The following is a 15264-nucleotide window of genomic DNA, read 5'->3' on the forward strand; positions in this document are numbered from 1 at the left end:
CTTACTGACATATATGGACAGCTGCACTGTATTTCCTGATATGTAAACAAATAATGCATTCTGTATGTAGGCCAACTAATTGGCTGACCAACTAATCGATTATGAAAATAGTTGGCAATAGTATTTTCATAATCAATTTTTATCGATTTATGTTGATTATTTGTTTCATCCATTCAATAATATTGGGTTATCCGTACTTCATTGTTATTGTTTTTACTTTTGAACCTATTTTCACTCACTGAATACAGCTTTATCTTGTTTTCTAGATGGAAATATGTTTGCAAGATCAGGTGGTAATCCTTGATGAAGCCCACAACATTGAGGACTGTGCCCGTGAATCTGCCAGCTTTAGTGTGACAGATGCACAGTTGATGTTCGCCCGAGATGAGTTAGACAGCATGGTGAATCATAGGATTAGAGCAAGTGATCATGAACCTCTTCGTGGGGTGTGTTACAGCCTAACAAAGTATGCGGATCCATGTGAAAAGATATTATACTTTATGCCAGCTATATACTGTATGCCTGTTTATAATGTGGGATTTTTGATTTTGTACATTTATATTCTAGTTATTTATGGAAAGTGAGATAAAGATCAAATGTTTAATGAGCAAAGCAGTGTAAAATGCAGCACCATATAGCAACTACTTGTTTTTTAGTTTTGTAAAACAAGCGCATAAAAAAAAAATGTTTCTCTAGCGCTCATTGACAGACGTAGTCCTCGGTGATACAGCACCTTCGGGTTATGTTGCCTCCACAGGAGCAGGACTAGACAGGAAATTAAAAAGCTCTGGCCACACCCTAGGGGCAGTCCCAGAGGGTATATCCTCTCTCTCTCTGCCTCAGCAAATCAGTTATTTTCTGTCTAGTTAGGAGTAAGGACCTAGATACCTTGCTGGGATCTTAGGTCCTGGCAAGATTTTTTTCTTAAAAGATTTTTTTAGACAGCTTTTTTTCTCCAGTGTTCCTGTGAGATCTTCAAGCAAGAAAGCTGAACTGGGCGACGGGCTGGATGTTGAGATCCGGTGGTCACCCCAGTTCAGCCTACGAGCGCGTGCAGGCCATAGCTCCGCGCTGGGTCGGCCGCGACAAAGTCCCATTAAAGGACTGACCCCGCGAGTTAAACGTCTCGCTGAAACGCCAAAGACCATGAGTCACGGCGTCCATATCGGTCGACAGCCCTCCCGCCCCGGTGGAGAGGGGTACTGTCAGGAGTTGGTGCCCGCCTGGTTCCGGTATGGTGAGTAGTATGTTCCCTCTTTTCCCCTGACGGGTCTTGTGGTGAACGCGGGCCCCTCTCTATATGGTAAGATAGAGTCCCTCTCTATCCTATAAATGACACAGATCCTCCTACTTTGAGTGTGATTTTATGTGCAAAAAGCCAGGAGGCTTGGTTTGGGAGCTAACAATCTAATTGTATACATGTTAAAAAGATTGTAATCAGTGGCATTCTGGGAATCTTAGGGTGATAAGAATAAGCTACCTACCAGTCAGAAGCCACGGACATGTAGACTGCCTTCCTAATCAGATCTCCAGCTATTAGCAGGCCTCCCGAATGGCCATGCGGTCCGCCAGGGCCGGTACCGCCAACCACGCCATATCCCCATGCAGAGAGAGTGTTGTGTGCCCTGCAGCACACCGCTATTCAGTACAGGCCGCCGCCATTTTTTTTGCTGGATCGCACGAGCCGCCATTTTGGCGTAGCCTCGTGTCTCCAGCATGGGGGCGGCCATGTTTGAGGTGATCCAAACACCTCGTGGAGCTAGGGGAGGCGCCGGAAGGCGTGCAGAGAGGCGGAGCCGCCTCCTTTCTTCCTGGGCAGCCAGCCAAAAGACTTCCTGTTTGTCAAGACAGCGCTGTAACCTGTTGCAGTTAAACTCTGAGCATCAAGTGGTGAGCCTGGGGGTCTATCTCTCTCTCTCTCGATCGATAGGGATCCCTAGCAGGTAACACTAAGGGGCTTTTTGTGGCGCTGGGGGTCGGGAAAAAAAAAAAAAGTTTTTTATTTTTGAATTATATTATCCAGGAAGTGACTGGAATTATCATGGACCCTGCCACACATATTCCCCCACCTGTTTCCCTCGAGGGGGCCACGGGACCCACCGGTGCACAGAGTGTAGAGTCATTTACAGCAATTTTGGAGTCTATGGTGGCTCGGGTGGAGGCGGCCTGTCAGGGACGGGGGTCAAGGAAGCGACCCCCGCCTACCCCTATACTATCTGACACCTCTGACTCAGATTCAGAGATGGTCACTGCAGTTGCAGGTCCCTCTGCAAGGGCTGTTATCTCAGGTAAAGCTCCCTCAGACAGTGAGGAGGACGTTTCTTCTCCCGCTATAATTCAGGAAGAAGCATTGGTGGACGCACTAGTTGTGGCAGTGCAGGAAACCTTAAAACTTGAGGTTTTACCGGCAGAGGCAACTGAAACAGAGATTCCTTTTGGTACTAATAAGCCCATCAAAACGGTGAAGGTTTTTCCTGTACCCAAGTGTTTCGGTAATCAGATTAAAGGAGAATGGGAGCATTCTAAACGTACCTTTACTATTTCCAAGCGTATTGCTAGACGCTATCCGTTTGAGGAATCCATCATTAAGAAATGGACGGTACCACCAGTGGTGGATCCACCTATTTCCAGGCTGAATAAAGCCACGGTTATCCCAGTGGAGGACACTTCGGCCTTTAAGGATCCGGTGGATCGAAAGATGGAAGCAGAGTCCCGCACCATCTTCTCTCTGATAGGGTCAGCATTTAGACCAGTAATTGTTATTGGTCTAGTTTCCCAGACACTTACGGAATGGGCGAAAATGGTACGCCAAGACCTTAGGGGAAAAGATATTCCCCAGGAGACATCTGATTTGATGGAACAGATTATACAAGGGCTACAGTTTATCTGTGACGCAGCCTTGGACACTACTCCCTTATTAGGGCATGCATCTATGTCAGCGGTCATCCTCAGACGTGTGCTGTGGTTAAAATGCTGGTCAGCTGACCTAGGTTCCAAAAAGACCTTGACAAATCTCCCTTTTCAGGGGAATCGTCTATTTGGGGCCAACCTAGATGAAATCATTAAGGATGCCACTGGGGGCAAGAGCACTTTTTTGCCACAGGCTGCTAAAGCTAAGGGACCTCGCAACAAGCGAGGACCTTTCTTTACCGCCCATAAGGGGCGCCCGGCTGGTACAAGCGGGAAAGGCAAGACTCCTCCAGGAGGGTTCAAGAAGGGCTGGTCGGACAAGCAGAGGACCAACCCAGCCAAACCCGAAGCAAAGGAGTACACAGCCTGAAGGTGCGCCCCCACCCGGTTTCAGGGTGGGGGGACGTTTTCACCGGTATTCAGGACATTAGATCGAGCATCAACCACTACTACCGGTGCGATTCTTCCCTTCCAACATTTAAGTACTACAGGAAGCGGTAGTTACCGTTCCCTGAATAGATCTTTTCCTTTACCTTTTCCTAAGATTAGTCCCTATACCTCACAGGAATCGGATCTGGTTGACCAGATAGGCCAAGTAGCCTCTAGTCGGGTGACTTCGGTCCCTGAGGTTCAACCAGAAAAGATCACCCTTCCTGATAACAATCAGGTATCTGATAAATGTGTGGGAACAGAAAACGACCAGACTTTCTCGGATGGTCGGGGCCAGATACCTCTAGGGACGCCTGGTTCAGATTCTATCAGCGCCAGTGGTCCTAGAAATTCTAGGCTGGCCTCCTCAAGCCGGCCTGGCCGACTTGGACATGCTAGTCGCAGACGTTCCGTGGGAACTTCGTCTCAGGGAGTGTCTGTGGTCTCAAGGACCAATTTACCATCATGCTTTACAGTCGCTGGTTTTAATGGCCTGGCCATTGAGACCCAAGTACTGAAGGACAGAGGTTTGTCTACTTCAGTCATTCCTACCCTTATTAAAGCAAGGAAAGCGACTTCCAGCAAGGTCTATTATCACACGTGGAAGACTTATATTGCGTGGTGCGAATCTTTAGGATTTCCTCCACGTACCTATTCGGTGACTCGAATATTGGCCTTTTTGCAACAAGGGGTTGAGCAGAAGCTAGCCTTGAGCACCATCAAGGGTCAAGTTTTAGCATTAGCAATCTTCTTTCAGATGCCTTTAGCTACCAAGTCCTTGGTGCGGAATTTCATCCAGGGGGTGCGGCACCTGGCTCCACCAGTCCGCGTGCCCTTACCGCCCTGGGATCTTAATTTGGTTTTGTCGGTTCTACAGAAACCTCCCTTTGAAAACATCAGGGAGATTCCCTTGCTTACTTTATCCCAGAAGGTGGCCTTCTTAGTGGCTATTACTTCTGCTCGCAGGGTGTCAGAACTGGCTGCATTATCATGCCAGTCCCCATACCTAGTGATTCATAGGGATAAGGTAGTACTTCATCCTAAGCCATCTTTTCTTCCTAAGGTGGTTTCAGATTTTCATCTGAATGAAGATATTGTACTACCTTCCTTGTGTCCTCAGCCCAAGCATCATCGGGAACATGCGTTGCATTCCTTAGATGTGGTTCGGGCAATCAGGGTATACCTGAAAGCTACGGAATCATTCCGTAAGACGGATTCACTTTTTGTGATCACGGATGGCCCCAGAAAGGGTTTGCCTGCATCTGCCGCGACCATTGCCAAATGGATTAGACAAACGGTGGTACAGGCTTATTCTATTAAGGGTCAGAGTCCTCCGTTCCCTGTTAGGGCGCACTCCACTCGAGCGCTCAGTACTTCCTGGGCCTTTCGCCATCAGGCGTCAGTGGTCCAGGTATGTAAGGCGGCCACCTGGTCGTCGGTACATACCTTTACAAAATTCTATAAAATTGATGTGACGGCATCGGCGGATGCCTCATTTGGCCGCAAGGTTTTGCAGGCCGCAATTTGAGGAGACCGGTGGTCTACCTCGAGGGTTTTTTCTGTTTGAAAAAAAAAAAAAAAAAAAAAAAAAAAAATTTTTCTCTTTTTTGTTGAGTCTCATCATTAAGGATGAGCATTGTAAACTTCTAGTTGGCACCGGTTGGGCCTTCTAGATTGGGATTTGATTTTCATTTTCCCACCCCTCATTTGTGATACTGCTCTGGGACGTCCCGAAGGTGCTGTATCACCGAGGACTACGTCTGTCAATGAGCGCTAGAGAAAAATGGATTTTTGTAAAATCTTACCGTAAAATCCTTTTCTCTTAGCTCATTGACAGACGTAGTCCCCGCCCCTCTGTTTTTTGAGTTGGGTTGGGTTGAAATCTCTAAAGACTGCTTTTTCACATAACTGATTTGCTGAGGCAGAGAGAGAGAGGATATACCCTCTGGGACTGCCCCGAGGGTGTGGCCAGAGCTTTTTAATTTCCTGTCTAGTCCTGCTCCTGTGGAGGCAACATAACCCGAAGGTGCTGTATCACCGAGGACTACGTCTGTCAATGAGCTAAGAGAAAAGGATTTTACGGTAAGATTTTACAAAAATCCATTTTTTTTGATTGGTTGCTGAAGGTTAATGCACATTACTTTTCTTTCAGCTATGCTAACTTGTAAGACATACATTAAATACTCAACAAAGTATGTGGTAAGGAGCTCATAGCATGCCACAGATGGGACTGGCATATTGCTGGAAAAAAAAAGGAGAAGGTGAGAGAGAACTTGCAAATAGCCAATCCAGTCATGATGCATTAGGGGCTGGATGGCTTTTTGCAAGTTCTCTCTCCCCTTCTCCTTTCCGACAATATACCAGTCCCATCGGTGGCATGCTATGAGCTGCTTACCACATTGCCATAGAACTTTAACAGCTTGGCTCACTACGCTAATACCCTTAGCAACACATCAGCTTTTACTAGCTTATACCAGCTTCCATCCATTGAGACTCCCCGCATAGACTTATACAGGACTTTGCAGTTTTGCCTGTCTTAGGGATTAGGGGCAGTTTGCTCCATCAACAAGCGCATTGCATAATTCTTGTGTTTTATATTGGGCTGTAGGAGATTTTAAGGGGAGCCCAGGGGCCTATGTGGGCTACACACCTCGCCATCTATTACCATCTTATAAATTGTCATTCGGGGTTACCACGCCAACTTGTGTACTCCACGTAGTCATTGATGTCCGGAAGTTATTACAGTGGCATTCTTTCTAATTGTTCTGGGTGATGGGACACTGTTTGTGATATACTGTGTCTTTCACGTGAGTCATTGTATTCATTATCTAATTGGTGTGATACATTTTTGATACAATAAATACATGCTTTTAGCCACTCGCACCAAGCCTAGTTTTTGTCTTTCATTAAACACTTGGTTATCCCTTGAGGGAGCTTTACTCCCAATAAGAGTGTAACCATTTTTCTTTTTGCTTATCACTTCAGAGAAAATCTGATTCTGACAGTCACAGGCCTTCAGACATGACTCTTAGCATTCTTGTATGGTTCTAATGGAAACCAAGAGCTGCATGACTAACTATGATATAGATAAAATGTAATGATCACTTAGGATATTTGTAGTGTTATATTCACCTTTTGTACATTACAGCATAAATGTGTTTGAGTTTCGAACTGATTATTACTGTTAAACATTTGTGTAAACACCTACTATTAATATAGTGCCATCATAGCATTAAATATAGAACTTGTATGAAACTTAACCCTGGGCAGCTCATCTCTATGTTAGAATAGATTTTGTATTTCACAAAGCTGCTCCGAACCTCCACTTCTGGGGTCCTCTGCTGGCGCTGTTTTGTCATTTTCTCTGAGTGCCCCCCATAGCAAGCTGCTTGCTATGGGGGCACTCAGGCAGGCTCACTACCAAGCCAGGCTGTGTGCATCTACAGATATACACAATGTGATTTCTCCATTCTCTACTGCTCCCTCCTCACATGATTTCATTGACAGCAGCAGAAGCCAATGGCTCCTTCTGTTGTCTCTTTGCCTGTCAGGGAGAGAGAGCAGCATTGCTACTCTTGGGCACAGCGTAGGTTTGAGATAGGACTCGGGTAAGTATTTACTGGGGTGCTGGAGGGAGCTGATCATGGAAGATTTTTTACCTTGATGCAGAACATGTATTAAGGTAAAAAATCTCATCCCTTCAGAACCACGTTAAGTGTTTAGAATACTAAAATGAAGGGGTCACCGTTGCCAAAATCCTAATCTATGTGGTTTTTGATACTTCTTCTGTTTTTATGTTATTCTTAATGCAATATTTCCTTAAATAATGCACATTTTATATATTTGCAAGTTGGATAAAGGATTGTGCTGACCAGCTGGTGGAAAGAGAATATGAATCATCTTGTAAAGTGTGGAATGGTAATGAGATCATTTCAGTTTTTCACGATATGGGCATAACAAATGCAACATTTCCTTTGCTTAAGGTAGGTTTCTGAAACATATTATAAGTCTAGCTGCAGTAACATGTTTTTTTTTTAAATTGTAAGCCTTTTCCCAGACTTTATTACATGGTTGTCTCTTGTCACTAAATGGGCTATTTCAAAAGAATCTGAAAAAAGTAATTGTGATAGTTATTTATAATGGATCTGATTTTCTTGGTTCTGAATGACCAGCCAGATGACTTTGTAAAATAAAAGTGTATCTTTTATTTTTCCAACACAAGCATATCAAGTTTAAGCATTTTCTAAAACTTCTCCAACACTGCTTTTCTGTGTGTCAGTAATTTGATTGGGTTTTACTCCTTCACATTAGGCTCTGATAATGTAATGCTAAATCACACTTGTAAGACCTGGCAGTCCTGAAAACATCTCCCTATTTCTCTGTAAAATACTCTTACCTGCTGAGTTTATGGCTTGGACAGGGTTGTGGCAACTGGAACTAGGTCTACCCGTACAGGGGGTTCTAAACTAACCTCAGCTAGGGCAGGTGCCTGCTCTCGGTCATTCCAGTAATTTAATATGTTCACATGGTAGATTTGGTAAGGCTTCTGCTTCTTGAGTTGGTGTACTTTATAGTTTACTTCACCGACTTCTTCTACTACCTTGTATGGCCCCTTGGCTAAGAAATTGCTCTCTACGGTGGGAGAGCACAACCACCCGGTCCCCAACCTAGAACTAAGTTTGACGGACCGGTTGTACACCGGATTCTGTGCTTCTCGTGCCCTCTGTAATTGCTCCTTTACCAGGGGCATCAGCTTAGTAAATCTGTCTCTCATTTGGGAAACATGCTGTAACACAACCTTATGTGGAGAAGATTAACTTTCCCAGGTTTCTTTTACCCAGTCCAGTCTGGGAAAACCTGGTAGATGCTTGAGGTACCTCTCTTATGGTAAAACATAAGCACTGGGAGTAAGCAGTCCCAATCATATCCATCATTTTGTACAACCCACTTGAGCATAGTTTTTAGTGTTTTATTGGCATTTTTGGCGACCCCTTCTGTTTGTGAGTGTTAGAGAGAAGTACATAATTGCTTTGTTCCTTCAAGATCTCTTTAGGTAACCCAGTTCATGAGAACATGTTAAATAACGTCCTCAGAGGGGACTGCCTCTGGATACCTTGTTGCATAATCAAATACCACCAAGATGTATTGGTGTCCCTGAGTCAGTTTTACCATATCCATTGCAATGTGCTTAATGGGCACCTTGATAATAGGCAGAGGCACCAGGGGCTTTCTAAAATGCTATCATGGAGCAGTTAGTTGACAAGTGGGACATGAACCACCATACCTTTTCACTTCAACAGTGATCCCTGGCCAGTAGAACTAATCTGTTATCCGTGACTCTTTTTTTTCCCGGCCCCCAGGTGACCCCCCCAATGTATCATTATGAGCTAAGTTGAATACCATGCATCTAAAAGGCTGGGGGACCAGTAGCTGGTATGGGTTTTAGAAGTATGGGTTTTAGAAAACAAAAACATTTATACTCTCCGCCGGCTCTGCATTGAGAACTGAGCGATTAAACACTGCTGATTGCTCAGTTCTCAGCATTCTGTGAGCAGAGAGCTGGAGACTGTGCGTCTCCGGCACTCTGCTCTGCCCCTCCAGCACTCACTGGAGCGCTGGGCTGTGGAGGGGGTGGGTCCCAACCATATGGTCGGGAGCATTTTGGAGCCTGGACTGGCTCTGTGACGTCAGCCAACAGCGGGGGTTCAGCACACTGTGGGCTGAAATTGGATCACAGGAGTGCAGAAGGAACTGCACTCCTGTGATCCATAGAAGTACAGCCAAAATAGCTTTGACTATACTTCTGTTTTAACTCTAAACTGAGGAGACTTGGTACAGCAACCCACCATTGAATGCAAAGTGCTGAAACCTTCTCTCAGCCTCAGGCACTTGTGATACCCCCAATAATTACTGTAACTTGTTCTGTGGCATTTTTTAACATGGGGTCCCTCATTTGCATGCAGCCAAGTGCACCCTTTAACACCTTCAGATCTGGATTTACTGGACTAGAGGAATTCTCTCTTTCATCCTCCTCAGACATCACCTGTAGTGAGGAGGTTTTCTTTGTTTTCCTCAACCGTGACCTGCACAAGAGAAGATTCCCCCCACTCAGGGGTCTTCCTAGCCTGTATACCATCTATCACCAGTATAACCACCTCAACATTTTCTTGAGTCACACTGTCCACCCCTGCAAAGGCAACAAAACAGTCACGCTGTTTAAGCAGTTGTCTGCTTACATAGTCCCATAGTTCCACGAAGAGAGGACAGTTTCGACCCACTATACTATTATGTATTAGGTTAGGTACCACCCCATCTTCCTGGGTAACTGCCACAGGCAGTAGTGATTGCCACTGGCACCAATGGGTACTCTTTAGTATCCCCATGTATGCAAACAACCCTCAGGGTTTATAAAATAAAATGCAGCGCTTAATAAATAAAGCCCAAAAGTCTATCTGAACACTGAAACACACAAGTCCACGTTCTTGACACCTGGATATGTGACAACAGGACGGTACTTGGTGTACAGATAAAAGCATGCACCTCCACCACCTGGATTTGCGAGCCTCTTACCAGAAAATTAGATCACTACTCTCAGTGATCTAAAGAAGCCTTTGCAATCCAAAAGGAACTTTAATAGTAGACACCCGGCTCTATATCTTCACATAAGGCACATAGGGCTGAAAAGTGCAGTGTGTTTGGTCCTTACAAGATTCCCATGCGGTGGATGGTACCAAAAAAGATAAAAAGGACCAGTGGTGCAGTACGTCTTAAACATATACTTTATTAGAAGATATATATTGCACTCACCAAATTTATATCTTTAAAATGGCTTAAAATAGCTTTCAAAACGATGTAAGACGATGTGACACAGTCGCCGCAGCGGCAAAGAACATCCTCCGGCTTGTGACGTCAGACGCAGGACAGACTCCTTCCTCAGGGTTTAGTTGCAGGGCTCACTTTCCCAACTACCCCTGTGTGGCCAAGAGGTCAGCTGGTCCTGCACAGACTCCTTCTGAGCCTTGAGCTGCTCTGTCTGGGTCTGCTGAGTCTCTATCATTAGAGCTAAAGTCTGCTCCCTGCATACCTGGGCTTCCTCATGATGGCAATTAGCTTCTGCGGGGGCCTGCTGCTGGACCTCTATATAGACTGACCGAGGGCTTTAACAATCTCCTTCTTTCAGTAGTAGTCTTGCTTGTAACTTTCAGCGGCTTGCAATGCGTCATGGGACTTGTAGTTCTTGCAACAGCTGGAGGGCCACAGGTTTAGCAGCCATGATGTAGCTCTTTCCTATAAGCAATGTCCTGCTCTGCCTTACACCTCATGGACACCTGCTGACAGCTTCCTACCCATTTCAGCCCTCTCTCACAGGTGAGGTAATCCTTACAGGCCCAAGATACCCATAGCCAAAGTTGGAGACTCTTTCCACTAAAAAAATCTGTCCAAACCTCTGAAGTCCAAGTCCCATATCATGGCCTACCAATCCTGAGAAAACGGCAAATTGGTTTTCTCTTTTCCAACTGGAACCCCCTACGCTCCATGGGTGTGGACCTCTGAGTGCTCCTCAAAAAATGTCTCTTATCGTCCCCTATAAAGGCACCACAACCCAATCAAAGGGTACAAATACACTGTATTACCAAGTATTGCGATGCCTACCTTTACACGTACATGCACTTTAAGGGCATCCCAGTCTTAGTCAGTAGGGTTCAATATTGAGTTGGCCCACCCTTTGCAGCACAAGGTTTTGGAGTGTGTCTATGGGAATATTTAACCATTCTTCCAGAAGCGCTTTTGTAAGGTCAGGCACTGATGTTGGACTAAAAGGCCTGGCTTGCAGTCTCTGGTCTAATTCATCCCAAAGGTATTCTATTGGGTTGAGGTCAAGACCAGTCAAGTTCCTCCACCCCAAACTTGTTCATCCATGTCTTTAGGGACCTTGCTTTGTGTACTGGTGCGCAGTCATGTTGGAACAGGAAGGGGCCATCCCCAAAATGTTCCCACAAGGTTGGGAGCATGAAATTGTCCAAAATGTCTTGGTATGCTGACGCCTTAAGAGTTCCCTTCACTGGAACGAAGGGGCCACGCCCAACCAATGAAAAGCAACCCCATACCATAATCCCCCCTCCACCAAATAATTTAGACCAGTGCACAATGCATGGCCCATAAAGACATGGATAAGCAAGTTTGGGGTATTTTTTCTGGTAATATAGTGTATCTCTCATCCAGGACTGATCCCCGACATCCTGTATATACAATAGAATGGTTTGCTTGTTGCTGCAGAAAAAATACAAATCATAAATTTAAACAGGTTGCAGCATGTATTGGAGGCTGTTGCTAGGGCTCCAGTGCTGTCAACCCATTCCGATATCTTACTGTTTTGTTTGACTTTATGCCAGTGAGCAACTTGCCCTTGTCCATCTTTCTCCTCCCACGTTATTCCCCGAGTCTGCCCTCCTCTCATGGCGGATGTGCAGCGCTCCGACCCGCCTGCTTCCGTCTTCCCTTGCGGCGCAGGCATGGCTAGGACCGCAAGATGGCGCCCGCACCGGAAGTGATTAGTTGGAGGTCACGAGGTACCTCGTCACTTCCGGTGGGACCGCGCATAAAATGCCGGACACAGCATGGTACAAACAGGCCACGACTACAGTGGCGCGGCTGCTTGTTACCACTCGATCTCAGTACTCAAGGTAAGCGTTTCACCAACTTGGATCTCCAGACTGCACGGCTCTCTGCGGGATCTGTTCGCCACTTTCTGCGGATTGGCACATCACTTTACTTGCCTGACTCTTCTCTTGCTATTTTCTACTATGGACTGGGTCTGTTTAATATCGCACTATATTCGTTCACTTTTCAAGTCTTGTACAGATATATACCTAAGGTCATTCCTTAGCCAACCTTCAAGGCACCTTGTCACACTTTGTATGTGATAACTATTTGCTCTATATGTGGTTTCTTGTATTACCTGTTTCTATTCATACTATATGGGCACTCACTTTGCTCAACTCCACATGGTACAATTGTCTACCTTTATATCTTCTGGTTGTAGGATTTTCTCACTTTCTCTGATTCTGCTCATCACTACGTTTCACTGCTCTGTTCACCCTTTTGGCCTTGCTCTTGGAGACCAACCTTGTGATACTCATACACAACCCCTTTCTTCCCCCAAGCATATTTTGGGATTATTGGTGATGAGCTTTTCTTCTTACAAATTATTGATCCCTCTAGATATGTTGTGATTCGGCATAGCCCGGTCCGGTTCCTGTTAATATAGCAAGGTCTGACCTGGCTGGACTTCGAGTTCAGGGTGTTTACCCACCATTGGACACACGGCAGAGATCCCTGGTATATGGATACATGTGCAATACAACCTTTAAATACAACCTTTGGTGAGCCTCAGATTTCAAATACATCAATAGTTGTTAAATGTTATTATGACTATGTCTAAACCGATTGTATATTGTCTATATTTAGAGCCTGTGTTGAGGTCACCAGTTTGCAATGTCCCAGAGGAAGCCTGCTGGCGAAACATGTCGGACATAAGTGGCCCTAACCACACAACTATGGTTCCTTGTATACTATGTATCTTTATGCACTGAATCATTATCACTGTCTGTGATTGTTTTTACAAACATTGTAATAAAACCTTGTTATTTTATTTTGTCTCATTATTATTTATCTATTATATACCTCAGCAAGCTTCACCTTCAAAATCCCATTTCTTGGTTCACACCCCTAATTTACGGTCTCTCTGGGGCCCAACAAGAGTCCGCAGGGTGTGTCACACCGCTTTCTTCTCCTTCCAACTTGCCCTTATGGCAGATTAAATCTGAATGATCATATTTGAGGGTGGGAAAGAGAAACTGCTGTTGGCATCTCAGAAGGAATAAAGCCACTAGCTTCCATCCAACATCTTGATGTCATATTTTGTATTGACCATTTCTGGTCAGTCCAAACACGGAATTGATTTAAAACCAGTGTAACATGTTCCATTTTAACAATTCTCAAGTAGGGGGAACATTTATTTGTTTATAAAACCAATATTGTATGTGTATACTACTAAAACTGGTATAAGTTTAAGCTTAAAGCAGTTGTCCAGTCAACTGTTCAAAATGAAAAGTCAGCAGCTACAAAAAGTGGAACGGAAATGGAAGAGCAGAACTTCCCCTTTTAGGTGAAGTTCAGTTTTAAAAAGAAAACTAATAAAACTTAGCCAAAAACGAATTTAAAAAATGCTATTAGGAATTTAATTATTTTAGGTGCCTTTATTTTAGAGTTATGTCTTATTGGGAATCTTTATTTTGTTGTTGCGTCTGCTAAATCTGAATTAGGTTTGTCTGTTGAAGCCTAAATTTAGCCCAAAAAAAAAGAAAACGGAAACCTGCACAAGGGTCATGGCTTACTTTTAATCTGAATTATATTGTCTATGAATGGAGGATGGACAGATGATTGAAAGGTCAGCCCCCCATTCATAGATCATGTTTCCTTTATAGAAGCTGTAGTTAAGGATTCTATTAATTAGCTTGGCAGAAAGGGAAACCTTAGTGAGCACTTGATGAGTGCCTGTCAGAGCTCCTTCAGTTCTGTTAATCCTAACTGCACCAAAAGATTGCACAACTGTGTGTGTGTGTATACATGGGAGGCAGGGTTTGCAGGATTAGGAGAATCCAGGAGATAGCAGCACAAGGGACACAGATTAATAGTAAGTTGTATCCCTTGTACTGATATAGGTTTATTTTATTTTGGCAGAGCTGGTGTACTTTGAGTATTTCTTTCAGGTCTGTGCAGTAATCCAGGATGAAACTTTCTCTTTATGCAGGAGCTTCCTATAATAAAGACTGGTCACTGTTCTTTCCTTATGCAGAGTAATTGTTCTTGTATATACCAACCCCCTGTATTTTTCTGCAGGCAGCCTGCAGGGGGCAGACCTTTTGGGTCCCTCCACAGCTCTGCTCTCTGAACAGGTTATGTGCAGCACAGGGATAGTTTTACTGCTACATTTACAAGGCAATATCTGAGTTTGCAATTTGATGTACACAAAGTAGATTAATATCTTATGTGGCTATTGAGGAATATATTTAAATGAAAGTCTGTGTGCACAAAGTTCATCTTTAATGTAGCTATCATTTGCATATTAACAAGAAATGCTTCCCTCTTTTCTTATTTTGCTGTAGGGTAATCTTGCAGCTGTGGTTGAGAAGGAGGAAAAGACAACTATGTTAAATGGTCAAGAAACTGTAGTGAAAGTGCCAGTACTCAGCTCTCAAACACAAATGGTGTTGAAAGGGTTGTTTGTTGTGTTTGATTACTTATTTCGCCATAATAACAGGTTAGTGTCAGCTTAATCTCTTGTTATAAAGGGAATGTCACAGTCATGCTGTCGTGTGGGCCTTAAAGTGGAGTTCCGGCCTATTTTGCAACTTTAGTGATTCCTGGAGTGCTCGCTTTGCTGATCAACAATTGGGCATTTTCAATTTTTTTCGGGGGTCCCTTACCTTATTTTCAGGGCATTTTTGATTGTACTTCCTCCTTTTCCCCCCTCTGTGGCCACGGCCACCGACATCACTTCCGCCTTTGCATTGCATCCTGGGAGCTGTTTGTCATCACACCCAGGAGGCTGGAATCAGGAAGAACTCCCAGAACACTCCCTGGAATCAGGAAGAAGGACACAGCAGATTACACTGCGGCTTCAGATGCCCATGTTTAAGATGGCCGTGCCCAGACAGCGATTTTAAAAGTAAGATTTTGACTAAAATCCAATACTGTACACATTGTAAGTATGAGAATAGCGGTTCTGTAAAGGGCGATGAATTAGTATTATAGGGGTATTTTTAGTTAAAAAGGGTATTTGAGGCTGGAACTCCGCTTTAATTTTGTATTCTGCTCTACTAAATAATTCTGTTATTGGTGTTTTGCCATGGTGATATTGCT

The 15264-nt window shown here is 44.4% G+C and overlaps 1 protein-coding gene across 1 annotated transcript in view; it reads left to right on the forward strand.

The window, feature by feature from the left end:
* The window catches only part of BRIP1 (BRCA1 interacting DNA helicase 1), a gene marked incomplete at its 5' end in the record, with an annotated part of 552808 nt that overhangs the window by 240701 nt on the left and 296843 nt on the right, over positions 1 to 15264 (forward strand). Inside the window, 3 exons of the mRNA XM_082245708.1 lie at positions 267 to 466; positions 7190 to 7322; positions 14508 to 14662. Coding sequence (XP_082101834.1) covers positions 267 to 466; positions 7190 to 7322; positions 14508 to 14662 — 488 coding nt within the window. The remainder of the gene's footprint in view (positions 1 to 266; positions 467 to 7189; positions 7323 to 14507; positions 14663 to 15264) is intronic.

Source organism: Pelophylax lessonae (assembly GCF_965119305.1).
Source record: "Pelophylax lessonae genome assembly, chromosome: 2".
In the NCBI taxonomy this organism is placed as follows: domain Eukaryota; kingdom Metazoa; phylum Chordata; class Amphibia; order Anura; family Ranidae; genus Pelophylax; species Pelophylax lessonae.